At 49.7% G+C, this 19,400-nt stretch overlaps 2 protein-coding genes and 1 non-coding gene across 4 annotated transcripts in view; all 3 read left to right on the top strand.

Moving 5' to 3' along the window:
• The window catches only part of LOC140430335 (cocaine esterase-like), an 89,542-nt gene extending 86,546 nt beyond the window's left edge, over window positions 1-2,996 (top strand). The window contains exon 13 of the mRNA XM_072517790.1: window positions 2,152-2,996. Within this exon, the coding sequence (XP_072373891.1) occupies window positions 2,152-2,314 (163 nt within the window). The 3' untranslated portion in view covers window positions 2,315-2,996. The remainder of the gene's footprint in view (window positions 1-2,151) is intronic.
• Window positions 2,997-9,410: 6,414 nt separating this feature from the next.
• The window catches only part of pdcd2l (programmed cell death 2-like), a 29,877-nt gene continuing 19,887 nt past the window's right edge, over window positions 9,411-19,400 (top strand). The window contains exons 1-3 of one of the 2 annotated variants that reach the window (XM_072517789.1): window positions 9,411-9,549; window positions 16,499-16,662; window positions 18,474-18,534. In XM_072517789.1, the coding sequence (XP_072373890.1) occupies window positions 9,445-9,549; window positions 16,499-16,662; window positions 18,474-18,534 (330 nt within the window). In that variant the 5' untranslated portion in view covers window positions 9,411-9,444. Of the gene's footprint in view, window positions 9,550-16,498; window positions 16,663-18,473; window positions 18,628-19,400 lie in introns of both variants that reach the window. The other variant, XM_072517787.1, reaches the window with a different exon arrangement.
• trnar-acg (transfer RNA arginine (anticodon ACG)) lies at window positions 9,729-9,801 on the top strand. The gene has a single exon. It is a non-coding gene; the product is annotated as a tRNA-Arg (tRNA).

Below are 19,400 nucleotides of genomic sequence, written 5' to 3'. Positions count from 1 at the left end.
CATTTCCATCAGTCACTGGCATGTTATTTGTGTCTTCCACTGTGAAGACCGACCCAAAAAACCTGTTCAGTTCCTCAGCCATTTCCTCATCGCCCATTATTAAATCTCCCCTCTCATCCTCTAAAGGACCAATATTTACCTTAGCCACTCTTTTTTGTTTTATGTATTTGTAGAAACTTTTACTATCTGTTTTTATATTCTGAGCTAGTTTACTCTCATAATCTATCTTACTCTTCTTTATAGCTTTTTTAGTAGCTTTCTGTTGCCCCCTAAAGATTTCCCAGTCCTCTAGTCTCCCACTGATCTTTGCTACTTTGTATGTTTTTTCCTTCAATTTGATACTCTCCCTTATTTCCTTAGATATCCACGGTCGATTTTCCCTCTTTTTACCGTCCTTCCTTTTTGTTGGTATAAACCTTTGCTGAGCACTGTGAAAAATCACTTGGAAGGTTCTCCACTGTTCCTCAACTGTTTTACCATAAAGTCTTTGCTCCCAGTCTACCTTAGCTAGTTCTTCTCTCATCCCATTGTAATCTCCTTTATTTAAGCACAAAACACTAGTGCTTGATTTTACCTTCTCACCCTCCATCTGTATTTTAAATTCCACCATATTGTGATCGCTCCTTCCGAGAGGATCCCTAACTATGAGATCCTGAATCAATCCTGTCTCATTACACAGGACCAGATCTAGGACCGCTTGTTCCCTCGTAGGTTCCATTACATACTGTTCTAGGAAACTATCGCGGATACATTCTATAAACTCCTCCTCAAGGCTGCCTTGACCGACCTGGTTCAACCAATCGACATGTAGATTAAAATTCCCCATGATAACTGCTGGACCATTTCTATATGCATCTGTTATTTCTTTGTTTATTGCCTGCCCCACCATAATGTTACTATTTGGTGGCCTATAGACTACTCCTATCAGTGACTTTTTCGCCTTACTATTCCTGATTTCCACCCAAATGGATTCAACCTTATCCTCCATTGCACCGATGTCATCCCTTACTGTTGCCCGGATGTCATCCTTAAATAACAGAGCTACACCACCTCCCTTACCATCCACTCTGTCCTTCCGAAAAGTTTGATACCCTCGGATATTTAACTCCCAGTCGTGACCATCCTTTAACCATGTTTCAGTAATGCCACTAAATCATAGTCATTCACGATGATTTGCGCCATCAACTCATTTACCTTATTCCGAATACTACGAGCATTCAGGTAAAGTACACTTATGTTGGCTTGTTTACCTCTGTTCTGAATCTTAACACCTCGATCAGTAACCTCTCCTAAGTTATGTTTCCTCTTAACCTTTCTCCTAATTTTCCTTGTCGTTGAACCCATATCTTCCTGTAACAACCTGCCGCGTCGCTTACCATTAATGTTTTCACTTCCCGTTTTATTCCTTTTAGTATTCCTGGTCCTATTCACTGAGCTTCCCTCAGTCACTGTACCTTGTACTGTCGCCCTTTTTGATTTTTGACTCTGGCTTCTCTGCCTTACACTTTCCCCCTTACTGCCTTTTATTTCTGTCCCTGTTTTACTACCTTCCAACTTCCTGCATTGTTTCCTGATACTATCCTGATAACACTATCCGTAACATTATCCTGATAACAGAATCACAAAGAACACCACATTCTCTACACCCACCGCTTGTCAATGGGATTTATCATTGAAGCCATACAACACTCGGGACGCGGGCTGACAGCGGGAACACGGAGAATTCCGGCTGTGGTTAAAACGTGGTTACCATATTGAAAATAATTAAATAATGCATCAGCTTACAAGGGACGGACATGACAGAGTGGGAGGAAGGTGGAAAATTGAAATAATCAGCGACAGGAAACCCAGGGTCACGTGTGTGGACTTATTGGAGGTGTTTTGCAAAGCGTTCACCCAGTCTGTGTCTGTTCTCGCCAGTCTGGAGGAATCTGGATTCTGAATAGTGAACACAATCCACTGAATCGAAAGAAGTAACAGTGACGACTCTTTCACCTGTAAAGAGTGTTGAGATTTGGGATGGTGGGGAGAGAGGAGGTAACGGGGGATGGTGTTACACCTCCTGCGCTGGCAAGGAAAGGTGTGGTGGGAAGGGGAGAGTGACTGAGTTACCATACACGAATAAAAACCATTGCAATCTTTTCTTTGAAGGAATCCCAACAGAGATGACCTCCCAGTTTGGCCGGTGAATAGCGACTCTGAAAAATACATGCAGTTCAACCTGACGCTGCAACTAGGCTACAAGCTAAAGAAGGACAAGCTCAATTTCTGGTCTGACAAACCTCCAAAAATAGTTCCAAAAATATTAAACTGATTCGAAGCTCATTCCCATTGAGTTCTGTGTTTGCCAAGTCAAGAAATGTTTAACTCTGTGAGCGGGAGGGCAAACATACATCTGTACAAACACACACACAAATAAACATCCAAACATGCACATACAAATACAACATATATGTAAACATAAATACACATGCAAACATAACACACCTATATGCACACAAACAGGCATGCATGCCTGGATGTGTGCAGCTCCAACAACACTCAAGAAGCTCGACACCATCCAGGACAAAGCAGCCCCGCTTGATTGCTCCCCCTTCCACAAACATTCACTCCTTCCACCAGCGACGAACAGTGGCAGCCGTGTGTACAAGATGCACTTCAGGGACTCACCAAGGCTCCTTCCAAACCCACAACCTCTAAAATCTAGAAGGACAAGAGCAGCAGATACCTTCCTAGAGAAAAATGAACCATCAATATACACAAATGGTTTCATTTTCTGAATCCCTTTCAATTCTAGATATTTCTTAAGATTATATATAGTTTACATTCTATATGGTACTTTCTTTTAAGCAAGCAAACACCACATGAATATAGTCTGTTGTAGTCTTTTCCCATATCACAGTTGTGATAGGGCATGAGCAATCACATTCTCTCTTTCTGGCACATTTAGAATTTATAAATTGAATGGTTGTAATAATAAACTCCATCTGAATAGACTTGCATTTTGCTTTTTGAGTTTCCCTAGGAACAAGGGATTGTGGTCCGTATATACAGGTGTGTCAGATACATTGCTGCTGACATCAATGTCAAAATGTTGCAACACCAACACCAAACCTAAGCTTTCCTTTTCAATGGTCGAATATTTCTTCTGGTGGATGTTGAGTTTCTGAGAAAAATACCCGATTGGCCGTTCAATTCCCGAGTCGTCTTCCTGCAGAGGTACCGCACCGACCCCTACATCACTCGCATCAATCGCCATCTTAAATGCCTCGGCATAATTAAGGGTTATCAGCACGGGGTGCGGTGGTTAATACAGACTTCAGGTTCTCGAAGGCCTCCTGACATTCCGATGTCCACTGAAATTTTAAATGTTTTTCTACGAAGTTCAGTCAGGGGAGCTACCACGCTGCTGAAATTTGGCCCGAATTCAATAATAATAACAATAATCGCGTATTGTCACAATTTCCAGTAGAACCCGCTCATGCTCAGAAAGCTCAGTATTTCTCTCCCAGTGGCTGGTCTGGGAAATTCTCAGGGAGCTCTCTGACCAATGGTATGACCTAAGAAAGTGACTTGAGTTTTTGAAACTCCCTCTTTGCCAGGTTTACCACCAATCCAGCTTCCTCCAATCGATTGAACAAATCTTTCAGATGCTCCATGTTGGACTGAACACCACAAAATCGTCAGTATATACGGCACAATTCTTTAGTCCGGAGATGACCATGTTGGTTAATCTTTGGAATGTTGCTGGTGCATTCTACATTCCAAACCGCATGACCTTAAATTGATATGGACCATTTGGTGTCACAAAAGCCAAAATTTCCTTCCCCGGTCAAAATCCCTTCAGTAAGTCCAGTTTTGTAATAAAATGTGCTTGTCCCACCTTTTCAATACAGTCTTCCAGGTGAGGAATAGGATACGAATCTGACTGTGTAAAAGCTTTGATCTTTCTGTAGTCCACTCATAATCGTGTACCATCCGATTTTGGCACCTTGTCAACCAGTGAGCTCCATTTGCTGCAACTCACTTTGATGATATCATCTTTAAGCACATTGTCAATCTCCTGTTGTACCTTGCCAAATTAAGTGGATTGAGCCTGTATGGATGCTGTTTAATGGGAATTACATTTGCAGTATCTACATCATGTGTAATTACTTTTGTATGTCCCAATCTATTCCCACATATGTGACTGTAATAACTCTTTTAGATCATTTTAATTTTCCTTCGGAAGGTAACTCAATAATTTATTCCAATTTCTTATTACTTCCTCATTGTCCAATTTAATTTGAGGAATGTCAAATTCAGAATTGTCTGGATTTATCTCTTCTCCCTGAGTTACAACAACTAACACCTTCTCCTTCTTTCATATTCTATCAAAATACATTTTGACCACATTAACATGGCATTAATATGACACACTCTGAGTTTTCCTTCTGTCTGGCATTCTTATCAAATAATTCACCTCATTCAGATTCTTTTTAATCTGATAAGGCCAACTAAATCTTGCTTTTAATGCTTCACCTACCACTGGTAACAACACTAGTACTTTCTCCCCACTAACAAAATTACACATTTTGGATTTCTTATCTGCTTTTTTCTTCAACACCTATCGTGACAATTTTAAATGCTTTCTAGCCAACTCACCTGCCCTGTTTAATCTCTCCCTAAAGTTTGACACATAACCCAACAACATAGTCTCCAACACTGACTCACCATTTACTCTTTGATCAATTTCAGTGGTCCTCGTACCTCATGACCAAAAACCAATTTGAATAGACTGATTGGAGTTGATTCATTAGGTGCCTTCCTAATTGAAAACAGTACAAATGGAATTCCTTTATCCCAATCCTCTGGATAATCCTGACTATAGGCCCTTAACATGGGTTTGATGCCATCTTTCTAACACTCCTTGTGATTCTGGATGATATGCCATTGAGTTAAATTGCTTCATTCCTAAGCTATCCATAACTTCCTTGAATACACTTAGTCTCCCAAAAGGAGAATCCTGCCCAATGTCTCTAATTATCTACCCCAGAAATCATAATCAAAAACCCATTTGGCCTCTCCTTTTAAACATAAGCATGGTTTGAAATAACGATGATCTCACTTTTATGACATCTTAATTTCACTGTCTGCAGCCACAGTGTCTGTCTTTCTTTTAAACCAGAACTTTAAAAAGTATTATTGCAGCAACCCTAACGCAAGCCAAAAACATCATCACTGCACCAGACACAGATAATACAATATATATACTCATTTCATACATTCACCACATGTTCTGGTCTTTTCAGCAGCTGAGCACTGCGCACTCAAAGAGCCTCAGTCATCACAGCTGCAGTAAAACCTTGCTACTGTTATTCTCTATCCCCCTTGCAATAAAAACATTTCATTTGCCTTTATTTGCTGTACCCGAACACTAACAATTTGTTGATCTTGTCCCAAGGCATGAAAATTAACTGTTTAGAGTACCCAATTATTTCCCCCCCCCCCCCCCTATTAAGGAGCAATTTAGCCTAACTAATCCACCTACCTGCATGCCTTTGTGTTGGGGGTGAGACCCACACAGACACAGGGAGAATGTGCAAATTCCCCACAGACGGTGACCCGGGGCTGGGATCGAACCCTGGTCCTCGGTGCCGTGAGGCAGAGATTAACTGTTTACACCTCAAACAATTGTCCTTTTCATTTAGAGACTGGACAGGATTTATAAAGGACAATTCGAAATTCACCTTGCTGGAGTTTTTTGAGGAGATAACAGAGAGTGTCGATGAGGGTGATGCTGTTGATGTGGTGTACATGGACTTTCAGAAGGCATTTCACACAGTGCCACACAACAGAGAAAGGTTTTGGCTCATGGAATAAAAAGAAAAGCACCAACAGGGATACAAAATTGGCTGAATAATAGGAACCAGCAAGTAATGGTTAATGGATATCTCCAAAAGGTTAGGTGGGGTTACTGGGATGGGGTGGAGGCGTGGGCTGAGGTAGGGTGCTCTTTGCAAGGGCTGGTGCAGACTCAATGGGCCAAATGGCCTCCTTCTGCACTGTCGGGATTCTATGCTGTTTTGGGCTGGAGGTAGGTTTGTGCGGCATTCCCCAGGGGTCGGTATTGGGACCCTTGCTTTTCCTGATATATATTAATAATCAATATCTTCTTGGTGTTCAGGGAATAATTTCAACTTTTGCGGATGACACAAAACTTGGAAGTATTGTAAACTGTGAAAAGGACAGTGTAGCACTCCAAAAGGACACAGACAAGTTAATGGAGTAGGGAAGATAGGTGGCAAATAGAAGTTCAATGTAGATATGTGTGAGGTGATACATTTTGGCAGGAAGAACATGGGAGAGACAATATAAAATAGGGGGTAAAATTCTTAAATGGCGTGCAGGAGCAGGGGGTCCTGGGTGTCTATGTGTATAGATAATTGAAGATGGCAGGACAGGTGGAGGGAGTAGTTAATAAAGCAGAGAGTGTTGTGGGCTTTATTAATAGGGGCAGAGAGTACAAGAGCAAGGAGGTTATTCTGAACTTATACCAGACGCTAGTTAGACCTCAGCTGGAGTATTGTGTAAATTCTGGGAGCTACACTATAGGAAGGATGTGAACGCATTGGAGAGAGTGCCGAAGAGGTTCACAAGAATGGTTCCAGGGATGAGAAACTTCCGTTTTGAAGATAGATTGGCGAGGTTGGGACTGTTCTCCTCGGAGAGAAAGAGGCTGAGAGGAGATGTGGTCAAAATCATGAGGAGGCTGGACAGAATAGACAGGGAGAAACTGTTCCAGCTTGTGAAAGGATCAAGAACGAGAGGGCTCAGATTTCGAGTGATTTGCAAAAGAGGCAAACAAGGTGCGAGAAAAAACTTTTCTCCACAGCAAGTGGTTGGGGTCTGGAAGGAACTGCCTGGAAGTGTGACGGAGGTCGGTTCAATTGAGGCATTCGAAAGGGCATTAATGATTTTTTGAATAGAAACAATGTGTAGAGGTGCGGGGAACAGGCTGGAGATTGGCACCAAGCCATAGTCAGGGAGATTTTAGAGCATGGAAAGAGGCCCATTGGCCCAGCACATCCATGCCAGCCATACAGATTTCATTTACTCTTATCCCATCTCCCAGCATTTGGCCTGTATGCTCTCGCATTTCAAGTGGTCATCTAAATGTTGTGAGGGTTCCCACCTCAGGCAGTGAGTTCCAGTTTCCAAACACCTTGTGGGTGAGAACGGTTTTCCTCAAATCCCCTCTGAACCTCCTGCCCCTGGTTATTGAGCCCTCCCTTAAGGGGAAAGGTTCCTTCCTATCCCACCCGATCTATGTCCCACATTATTTTGTACACCTCGATCAGGTCCCCCTCAGCTCCAAGGAAAACAACCCCAGTCTATCCAGCCTCTCTTGATAGCTGAAACACTCCTGGTGAATCTCCTCTGCACCCACTCTGGTGCAATCACCCCCTTCCTGTGGAGTGGCATTTGGATGCTTGTTTGGAGAGCCGGTGCAGGATGGGCCAAAAGGCCTCATTCTAAATCGTAACAATTCTGTGAATAACTGGTTGCCAAGTGGGTGGACGCTTGCTCTACTGTTCTGCATTAAATTCCGTGTCAGTCAGTCAATCAGAGTAAGGATACAGCACAGGAGAGGGAGAGGGGGACAGGGGGAGAGGGACAGGGGGAGAGAGAGAGGGACAGGGAGAGGGGGGGACAGGGAGAGAGGGACAGGGAGAGGGGGGACAGGAAGACGGGGGAGAGGGACAGGGGGAGAGAGAGAGGGACAGGGAGAGGGGGGACAGGAAGACGGGGGAGAGGGACAGGGGGAGAGAGGGACAGGGAGAGGGGGGGACATGGAGAGAGGGGGAGAGGGGGGGACATGGAGAGAGGGGGACAGGGGGAGAGAGGAAGAGGGAGAGCGAGAGACAGGAAGAGAGATAGGGACAGGGAGAGGAGGAGAGGGAGAGGAGGAGAGGGACAGGGGGAGTGAGAGAGGGACAGGGGGAGAGAGAGAGAGGGACAGGGAGGGGGGGGGGACAGGGAGAGAGGGACAGGGAGAGGGGGGACAGGGAGACGGGGGAGAGGGACAGGGGGAGAGAGAAAGGGACAGGGGGAGAGAGAGGGACAGGGGGAGAGAGAGAGGGACAGGGAGCGGGGGGGACATGGAGAGAGGGGGACAGGGGGAGAGAGAGAGAGGGACAGGGGGAGAGAGGAAGAGGGAGAGAGAGAGAGACAGGAAGAGAGATAGGGACAGGGAGAAAGGGACAGGGAGAGGAGGAGAGGGACATTGAGAGAGGGACAGGGACTGGGACAGAGGCACAGTGACAGGGAGAGAGACAGAGAATTGGAGGGTGAGGGAGAAGGGGACAGGGAGGAGAGAGGGAGAAGGAGGGAGAGGGACTGGGAGGGTGAGGGACTGGGATAGATGCCCTGGGACAGGGTCTGGCACTGGGACAGGGACAGGGAGAGATGCCCTGGGACAGGGTCTGGCCCTGGGACAGGGTCTGGCACTGGGACAGGGAGAGAGACAGAGAATTGGAGGGTGAGGGAGAAGGGGACAGGGAGGAGAGAGGGAGAAGGAGGGAGAGGGACTGGGAGGGTGAGGGACAGGGATAGATGCCCTGGGACAGGGTCTGGCACTGGGACAGGGACAGGGAGAGATGCCCTGGGACAGGATCTGGCCCTGGGACAGGGAGAGCTGCCCTGGGACAGGGTCTGGCACTGGGACAGGGTCTGGCACTGGGACAGGGAGAGATGCCCCGGGACAGGGTCTGGCACTGGGACAGGGTCTGGCACTGGGACAGGGAGAGATGCCCCGGGACAGGGTCTGGCACTGGGACAGGGTCTGGCACTGGGACAGGGAGAGATGCCCTGGGACAGGGACTGGCACTGGGACAGGGAGAGCTGCCCTGGGACAGGGTCTGGCACTGGGACAGGGAGAGATGCCCTGGGACAGGGTCTGGCACTGGGACAGGGTCTGGCACTGGGACAGGGAGAGATGCCCTGGGACAGGGACTGGCACTGGGACAGGGACTGGCACTGGGACAGGGAGAGATGCCCCGGGACAGGGTCTGGCACTGGGACAGGGAGAGATGCCCCGGGACAGGGTCTGGCACTGGGACAGGGAGAGCTGCCCCGGGACAGGGTCTGGCATGGGACAGGGTCTGGCACTGGGACCTCCCAGAGTTTGGTTTCAGTGAGGATTCTCAAGCTCCAGTTGATTGGCTGGGAAAGAGCTCCAAGGCACAATCTGAAATGGTGACATTTCTGAGATAACATTCTGAAGCTGAATGCAGATTTGGTTTAAATATAAACGCTGCATTATAATGATGCACGGGATAATTTAATTTAAAACTGCACAAAACTATCTATTACGGGATATTTTTAAAAAGCAAGCCGATTGGGCGGGATTCGAACTCGTGGCCACTCGGCTTCCGCCGCTCTGCCCGAGCACCAGGAACCGGCATGAGCGGCTCGGCCGGGCCCAGGGTCCTGCTGGGGATCCGGGACGCGGCCATCGAGGGGGGGAGCCACTCCTCTTGGGACACCAGCAAAGCGGGAGGCAGCCCGGTGAGCAGAGCAGAGTGGGGCGGCGGAGGGACCCGGGGAGGGAGCGGCGCGGAACGCGGTGTATCCATTCCGCCGGCACAGGGTTCCAAAGCACGTGACCGGAGCCCAGCCGGCGGTGGGGCGGGGCCTGGGCGCGTACGCGGCCTCTTAAGGCTACCTGGTGCGGCAGCTTTACAGCCGGGCCAGTGGCGCAATGGATAACGCGTCTGACTACGGATCAGAAGATTCCAGGTTCGACTCCTGGCTGGCTCGATGTGTTTTTTTGTATTTTACCTTATTGCAGAAATTAAACCCTTTAAACAAACCCTGTTCCCCTGCATCAACTCTCCATTTCCCCCACTCAAAACACAGTCACTTGTGGCTTTTATCTTTTTTTTAATTAAATATTTTATTGAAAATTTTTGGTCAACCAACACAGTACATTGTGCATCCTTTACACAATATTCTAACAACACAAATAACAATGACCTATTTTATAAACAAAAAATGAATAAATAATAAATAACAAAAATAAAAACTAGCCCTAATTGGCAACTGCCTTGTCACAAGTAACACTCTCCAAAAATATAATTTAACAGTCCAATATATAATTATCTGTAGCAACGACCTATACATATTATACAGTATATATTAACAACCCTGAGAGTCCTTCTGGTTCCTCCCCCCCCCCCCCCCAACAACCCTGAGAGTCCTTCTGGTTCCCCCCCCCCCCCCGATCCTGGGCTGCTGCTGCTGCCTTCTTTTTCCCATTCCGTCTATCTTTCTGCGAGGTATTCGACGAACGGTTGCCACCGCCTGGTGAACCCTTGAGCCGACCCCCTTAGGACGAACTTAATCCGCTCTAGCTTTATAAACCCCGCCATGTCATTTATCCAGGTCTCCACCCCCGGGGGCTTGGCTTCTTTCCACATTAGCAATATCCTGCGCCGGGCTACTAGGGACGCAAAGGCCAAAACATCGGCCTCTCTCGCCTCCTGCACTCCCGGCTCTTGTGCAACCCCAAATATAGCCAACCCCCAGCTTGGTTCGACCCGGACTCCTACTACTTTTGAAAGCACCTTTGTCACCCCCATCCAAAACCCCTGTAGTGCCGGGCATGACCAAAACATATGGGTATGATTCGCTGGGCTTCTCGAGCACCTCGCACACCTATCCGCCACCCCAAAAAATTTACTGAGCCGTGCTCCAGTCATATGTGCCCTGTGTAATACCTTAAACTGAATCAGGCTTAGCCTGGCACACGAGGACGACGAGTTTACCCTGCTTAGGGCATCTGCCCACAGCCCCTCCTCGATCTCCTCCCCCAGCTCTTCTTCCCATTTCCCTTTTAGTTCATCTACCATAGTCTCCCCTTCGTCCCTCATTTCCCTATATATATCTGACACCTTACCATCCCCCACCCATGTCTTTGAGATCACTCTGTCCTGCACCTCTTGTGTCGGGAGCTGCGGGAATTCCCTCACCTGTTGCCTCGCAGAAGCCCTCAGTTGCATATACCTGAATGCATTCCCTTGGGGCAACCCATATTTCTCGGTCAGCGCTCCCAGACTCGCGAACTTCCCATCCACACACAGATCTTTCAGTTGCGTTATTCCTGCTCTTTGCCACATTCCATATCCCCCATCCATTCCCCCCGGGGCAAACCTATGGTTGTTTCTTATCGGGGACCCCCCCAAGGCTCCAGTCTTTCCCCTATGCCGTCTCCACTGTCCCCAAATCTTCAGTGTAGCCACCACCACCGGGCTTGTGGTGTAGTTCCTCGGTGAGAACGGCAATGGGGCTGTCACCATAGCCTGTAGGCTAGTCCCCCTACAGGACGCCCTCTCTAATCTCTTCCACGCCGCTCCCTCCTCCTCTCCCATCCACTTACCATTGAAATATTAGCGGCCCAATAATACTCACTTAGGCTCGGTAGTGCCAGCCCCCCCCCCCTATCCCTGCTACGCTGTAAGAATCCCTTCCTCACTCTCGGGGTCTTCCCGGCCCACACAAAACCCATGATGCTCTTTTCAATCCTTTTAAAAAAAGCCTTCGTAATCACCACCGGGAGGCACTGAAACACAAAGAGGAATCTCGGGAGGACCACCATCTTAACCGCCTGCACCCTCCCTGCCATTGACAGGGGTACCATATCCCATCTCTTGAAATCCTCCTCCATCTGTTCCACCAACCGCGTTAAATTTAACCTATGCAATGTGCCCCAATTCTTAGCTATCTGGATCCCCAGGTAACGAAAGTCCCTTGTTACCTTCCTCAACGGTAGGTCCTCTATTTCTCTACTCTGCTCCCCTGGATGCACCACAAACAACTCACTTTTCCCCATGTTCAATTTATACCCTGAAAAATCCCCAAACTCCCCAAGTATCCGCATTATTTCTGGCATCCCCTCCGCCGGGTCCGCCACGTATAGTAGCAAATCGTCCGCATACAAAGATACCCGGTGCTCTTCTCCTCCCCTAAGTACTCCCCTCCACTTCTTGGAACCCCTCAACGCTATCGCCAGGGGCTCAATCGCCAGTGCAAACAATAATGGGGACAGAGGGCATCCCTGCCTTGTCCCTCTATGGAGCCGAAAATATGCAGATCCCCGTCCATTCGTGACCACGCTCGCCACTGGGGCCCTATACAACAGCTGCACCCATCTAACATACCCCTCTCCAAAACCAAATCTCCTCAACACCTCCCACAAATAATCCCACTCCACTCTATCAAATGCTTTCTCGGCATCCATCGCCACTACTATCTCCGTTTCTCCCTCTGGTGGGGCCATCATCATTACCCCTAACAACCTCCGTATATTCGTGTTCAGCTGTCTCCCCTTCACAAACCCAGTTTGGTCCTCGTGGACCACCCCCGGGACACATTCCTCTATTTTCATTGCCATTACCTTGGCCAGGACCTTGGCATCTACATTTAGGAGGGAAATAGGTCTATAGGACCCGCATTGTAGCGGGTCCTTTTCCTTCTTTAAGAGAAGCGATATCGTTGCTTCAGACATAGTCATTTCCTTTGCCTCATTAAAGGTCCTCGTCAGTACCGGGGCGAGCAAGTCCACATATTTTCTATAGAATTCGACTGGGAATCCATCCGGTCCCGGGGCCTTTCCCGCCTGCATGCTCCTAATTCCTTTCACCACTTCTTCTACCTCGATCTGTGCTCCCAGTCCCACCCTTTCCTGCTCTTCCACCTTGGGAAATTCCAGCCGATCCAAGAAGCCCATCATTCTCTCCCTCCCATCCGGGGGTTCAGCTTCATATAATTTTTTATAAAATGTCTTGAACACTCCATTCACTCTCTCCGCTCCCCGCTCCATCTCTCCTTCCTCATCCCTCACTCCCCCTATTTCCCTCGCTGCTCCCCTTTTCCTCAATTGGTGTGCCAGCAACCTGCTCGCCTTCTCCCCATATTCGTACTGTACACCCTGTGCCTTCCTCCATTGTGCCTCTGCAGTGCCTGTAGTCAGCAAGTCAAATTCTACATGTAGCCTTTGCCTTTCCCTGTACAGTCCCTCCTCCGGTGCTTCCGCATATTGTCTGTCCACCCTCAAAAGTTCTTGCAGCAACCGCTCCCGTTCCTTACTCTCCTGCTTCCCTTTATGTGCCCTTATTGATATCAGCTCCCCTCTAACCACCGCCTTCAACGCCTCCCAGACCACTCCCACCTGGACCTCCCCATTATCATTGAGTTCCAAGTACTTTTCAATGCACCCCCTCACCCTTAGACACACCCCCTCATCTGCCATTAGTCCCATGTCCATTCTCCAGGGTGGGCGCCCTCCTATTTCCTCCCCTATCTCCAAGTCCACCCAGTGTGGAGCGTGATCCAAAATGGCTATAGCCGTATACTCCGTTCCCCTCACCTTCGGGATCAATGCCCTACCCAGCACAAAAAAGTCTATTCGCGAGTAGACTTTATGGACATAGGAGAAAAACGAGAACTCCTTACTCCTAGGTCTGCTAAATCTCCACGGGTCTACACCTCCCATCTGCTCCATAAAATCTTTAAGTACCTTGGCTGCTGCCGGCCTCCTTCCAGTCCTGGACTTCGACCTATCCAGCCCTGGTTCCAACACCGTATTAAAATCTCCCCCCATTATCAGCTTTTTCATCTCTAGGTCCGGAATGCGTCCTAGCATCCGCCTCATAAAATTGGCATCATCCCAGTTCGGGGCATATACGTTTACCAAAACCACCGTCTCCCCCTGTAGTTTGCCACTCACCATCACGTATCTGCCCCCGTTATCCGCCACTATAGTCTTTGCCTCGAACATTACCCGCTTCCCCACTAATATAGCCACCCCCCTGTTTTTCGCATCTAGCCCCGAATGGAACACCTGCCCCACCCATCCTTTGCGTAGCCTAACCTGGTCTATCAGTTTCAGGTGTGTTTCTTGTAACATAACCACATCTGCCTTAAGTTTCTTAAGGTGTGCGAGTACCCGTGCCCTCTTTATCGGCCCGTTCAGCCCTCTCACGTTCCACGTGATCAGCCGAGTTGGGGGGCTTCCTATCCCCCCCCCCCCCCTTGTCGATTAGCCATCACCTTTTTCCAGCTCCTCACCCGGTTCCCACGCAGCTGTATCTCCCCCAGGCGGTGCCCCCCCCGCCCATCCTCTCCCATACCAGCTCCCCCCTCTCCCCAGCAGCAGCAACCCAGTAATTCCCCCCTCCCACCCCCCCCGCTAGATCCCCCGCTAGCGTAATTACTCCCCCCATGTTGCTCCCAGAAGTCAGCAAACTCTGGCTGACCTCGGCTTCCCCCCGTGACCTCGGCTCGCACCGTGCGACGCCCCCTCCTTCCTGCTTCTCTATTCCCGCCATGATTATCATAGCGCGGGAACCAAGCCCGCGCTTCTCCCTTGGCCCCGCCCCCAATGGCCAACGCCCCATCTCCTCCACCTCCCCTCCTCCCCCCATCACCACCTGTGGGAGAGAGAAAAGTTACCACATCGCAGGATTAGTACATAAAACCCCTCTTCGCCCCCCACATTCGCCCCACCACTTTGTTCGAACGTTCTTTTTAATAACCCGCTCATTCCAGTTTTTCTTCCACAATAAAAGTCCACGCTTCATCCGCCGTCTCAAAGTAGTGGTGCCTCTCTCGATATGTGACCCACAGTCTTGCCGGTTGCAGCATTCCAAATTTTATCTTCTTTTTATGAAGCACCGCCTTGGCCCGATTAAAGCTCGCCCTCCTTCTCGCCACCTCCGCACTCCAGTCTTGATAAACGCGGATCACCGCGTTCTCCCATTTACTGCTCCGAGTTTTCTTCGCCCATCTAAGGACCATTTCTCTATCCTTAAAACGGAGGAATCTCACCACTATGGCTCTGGGAATTTCTCCTGCTCTCGGTCCTCGCGCCATCACTCGGTATGCTCCCTCCACCTCCAACGGACCCGCCGGGGCCTCCGCTCCCATTAACGAGTGCAGCATCGTGCTCACATATGCCCCGACGTCCGCTCCCTCCACACCTTCAGGAAGACCAAGAATCCTCAGGTTGTTCCTCCTTGCGTTGTTTTCCAGTGCCTCCAACCTTTCCACACATCGTTTCTGATGTGCCTCCTGCGTCTCCGTCTTCACCACCAGGCCCTGTATATCGTCCTCATTCTCGGCTGCCTTTGCCTTCACGACCCGAAGCTCCCGCTCCTGGGTCTTTTGTTCCTCCTTTAGCCCTTCGATCGCCTGTAGTATCGGGGCCAACAGCTCTTTCTTCATTTCCTTTTTGATCTCTTCCACACAGCATTTCAAGAACTCTTGTTGTTCAGGGCCCCATGTTAAACTGCCACCTTCCGACGCCATCTTGGTTTTTGCTTGCCTTCCTTGCCGCTGTTCTAAAGGATCCACTGCAATCTGGCCACTTCCCTCTCCTTTTTCCATCCGTATCCAGGGGGGATTCCCTTCTGGTTTACCGCACAGTGTTTTTAGCCGTCAAAATTGCCGTTGGGGCTCCTATCAAGAGCCCAAAAGTCCGTTTCACAGGGAGCTGCCGAAATGTGCGACTCAGCTGGTCATCGCCGCACCCGGAAGTCCGTGGCTTTTATTTTTAATGCTGCAGTTTGTGACTGCAACTCGAGGGGTGATTGGACCAGGAGCCAGTGTAGATCAGCGGTTTGGGGGGAGTTGGGACAATGGCAACATATTTTGGATGACCTTAAGTTTAACAAATGTCCAAGATTGGAGGGTGTCGAGGAACATGTTTAATAGTTGGGTCTAGAGGTAACAGACCCGGATTGGGATGCCTGCAGCAGGTGAGGTGGGATGGGTTGGAAGTGTGCGATGTTGGGAATCATAGAATTTACAGTGCAGAAGGAGGCCGTTCGGCCCATCGAGTCTGCACCAATGTCTGCACCGGCCCTTGGAAAGAGCACCCTACTTAAGCCCACACCTCCACCCTATTCTCCTAACCCAGTAACCTCACCTACCCTTTTTTGGACACCAAGGGGAAATTTATCATGGCCAATCCACCTAACCTGCACATCTTTGGACTGAGGGAGGAAACCGGAGCACCCGGAGGAAACCCACGCAGGAAGGCGGCCTTACTGCTGGCATGGAGATGAGGTCAGAAACTATCTGGGTGACACCAAGGCTGTGGCTCAGCCTGGAATGGTTGCCATGGAGAGGGTTGGAATCAGTGACTGGGGAAAGGAGCATACGGCTCGGATCATAGACAGGGGCTTCTGTCTGCCCGATATTTAATTGGAGGTCATTTCTGCTCATTCAGCACGGGATGTTGGATAAGCCGAGTGACACCTGGGAGACAGCGGAGGGGCTTGTGTGCGGTGGTGGTGAGTTAGAGCTGGGTGTCCAGAGGTGGGCAACTGGAATTGTGGTACACAGCAGCTGTGTTCTGATTGGCTGATAGCACTGAACCAAGGGGCTGAATGGCCCCCTCCAGTTAGGCATTGTAGACTCTGACAGTGATACAATCTGCTTTTTCTCTCTCACACAGGATTGTGTGCCTGGCATTACCATGCAGTATCCTGACTGTTCTCAATGCACAAGTCCCCTCATTCATGTGGTTCAGGTGTACTGCCCCCTGGAAGATTCACCCTATCATCGAACTATCAATGTGTTGGCTTGCCCCAGGCCAGGGTGTTGGGGGAGATCCGAGAGGTAAGGTCCTCCTCAGCTGATTGCTAACAATTCCAGGAACTTGAAAATCAAGAATTCACCAACTTATTATTGGACAGATTTGTTAAATTTTAGGTTGGATTTTACAGCTTCGGAACAGACCGACTCGAGCATGCACTGCACGAGACTCCTCCCACACTACTTCACCTCACCCAATCAACATCTCCTATTACTCTCTACCTTGTGTGTTTCTCCAGCTTCCTATTAAATATAATGGGCCGGATTCTGTGTCGGCCGATGCCAAAATCTCAAAACCTGACTGAGCGGAGAATAGGTTCCATCGGTAAAATCGCGGAATGTGTCCAACATCGCCGTAGTTTGCTGACATTGTGCCGGAGGGCATCTGCCAGGGCCGGGGGAGTAGCAGTGGGTGTGGGGTTGGGGTGGGCATGTAGCTGCGCACGTCACTGACTGCTCACTGGGAACTTGCATTTTGGGCGATCAAATCAGGGCAGGACCTACTCAGTTAACGGTAGGGAGTTGGGGAGAGTTACAGAACAAAGAGATCTCGGGGTACAGGTTCATAGCTTCTTGAAGGTGGAGTCGCAGGTGGACAGGGTGGTGAAGAAGGCATTCGGCATTCTAGGTTTCATTGGTCAGAATATTGAATACAGGAGTTGGGACGTCTTGTTGAAGTTGTACAAGACATTGGTCAGGCCACACATGGAATACTGTGTTCAGTTCTGGTCACCCTATTATAGGAACGATATTGTTAAACTAGAAAGGTTGCAAAAGAGATTTACGAGGATGCTACCAGGACTTGATGGTCTGAGTTATAAGGAGAGGCTGGATAGGCGAGGTCTTTTTTCCCTGGAGCATAGGAGGCTTGGGGGTGATCTTATAGAAGTCTATAAAATAATGAGCATCGATAAGGTAGATAGTCGACATCTTTCCCCAAAGGTAGAGGAGTCTAGAACTAGAGGGCATAGGTTTAAGGTGAGAGGGGAGAGATGTGTGAAGAGAAAGAGATTGGGAAAGCGAAATGTAGGCCCACTGCAGACAGAAACAGGGGAATGCATAATAAGGGACAAAGAAATGGCTGAGCAATTGTCAGATCTGGTCCATTAATGATATGCCAACAGCGTTTACTGTACAACCTGTGCACCCTCGCCGGAGTGCGGCTCGGAACGCATTCAGGCCGCTGTCCAGACACCGGAACACGGCATTGCGGCGGACGCTCGGTGCCGGCCTCGCTTTTCGGCGGGGCGCAATTCTCCGCCCGATCATGCTTCCCCATTCTGGCGCCGCTGGACGGGGAATCCCGCCACTCCTCCTTGGCCTCGCTGCATTACCAGCGTTAGCCACCACACTGGGAGGCGCTGCCGACCTGCGATTGGCTCGCATCTCCATGAGGCAGGGCGGAGCTCCCCCCTCAGGGCGGGTCAATATTAAGCTGGTCAAGTGGAGGCAGGTCCCCCCCTCTCAGTGACACTGTTACCTGCCAATTCTGTGATATTTTTCTGTCTATTTTCACATCCCCTGCAGTTTGACTCACACTAATCTTTGCAATCCAGATGTCTGGATTTCTCTCTCTCAATCGTATTCTACACCCAGTGAGATTCTGTATTTTGGGGAGGGGGGTAGGGTGAATATTGAGGATCTCGGCTTCGTCCTCACCAATTGCCCCCACGCGATGTTGACACGGTCTCCAGCTGGTGTCAGAAACTGGGGTGAGAGTGTTCGTTTCTCCCAATCCCCGGGGATGTGTTTGCTGGCGGGACTGCAGTGACAGGGTTGGGTTTGGGACCGCTGTTTGTTGATTGGAGGATTAATCATCTTACTTGGTTCCGCAGCTGGAAGGTTATACGCTCACAGTGCCAGCAGACAGCGCAGAAACTGGAAACAAGAACCGAGGTCAGAGTTCACAGTCAAAGCCTTTCTCTCCTCCTCCTTCTGACCCTCCCTTACTGTCAGCTCAGCCAATACCACTCTCACCAAAAACACAAGGTACTGTCAGAGGGTGAGTACTGAGGGAGTGCCGCACTGTCAGAGGGTCAGTACTGAGGGAGTGCCGCACTGTCAGAGGGTCAGTACTGAGGGAGTGCCGCACTGTCAGAGGGTCAGTACTGAGGGAGTGCCGCACTGTCAGAGGGTCAGTCCTGAGGGAGTGCCGCACTGTCAGAGGGTCAGTACTGAGGGAGTGCCGCACTGTCAGAGGGTCAGTACTGAGGGAGTGCCGCACTGTCAGAGGGTCAGTCCTGAGGGAGTGCCGTACTGTCAGAGGGTGAGTACTGAGGGAGTGCCGCACTGTCAGAGGGTCAGTACTGAGGGAGTGCCGCACTGTCAGAGGGTCAGTACTGAGGGAGTGCCGCACTGTCAGAGGGTCAGTGCTGAGGGAGTGCCGCACTGTCAGAGGGCCAGTACTGAGGGAGTGCTGCACTGTCAGAGGGTCAGTACAGAGGGAGTGCTGCACTGTCAGAGGGTCAGTACTGAGGGAGTGCCGTACTGTCAGAGGGTCAGTCCTGAGGGGGTGCCGCACTGTCAGAGGGTCAGTACTGAGGGAGTGCCGTACTGTCAGAGGGTCAGTCCTGAGGGGGTGCCGCACTGTCAGAGGGTCAGTTCTGAGGGGGTGCCGCACTGTCAGAGGGTCAGTACAGAGGGAGTGCTGCACTGTCAGAGGGTCAGTACTGAGGGAGTGCCGTACTGTCAGAGGGTCAGTCCTGAGGGGGTGCCGCACTGTCAGGGGGTCAGTACTGAGGGAGTGCTGCACTGTCAGAGGG

This window comes from Scyliorhinus torazame, chromosome 10, assembly GCF_047496885.1.
Source record: "Scyliorhinus torazame isolate Kashiwa2021f chromosome 10, sScyTor2.1, whole genome shotgun sequence".
NCBI lineage: Eukaryota > Metazoa > Chordata > Chondrichthyes > Carcharhiniformes > Scyliorhinidae > Scyliorhinus > Scyliorhinus torazame.
This window is presented reverse-complemented; position numbering and strand designations above follow the sequence as displayed.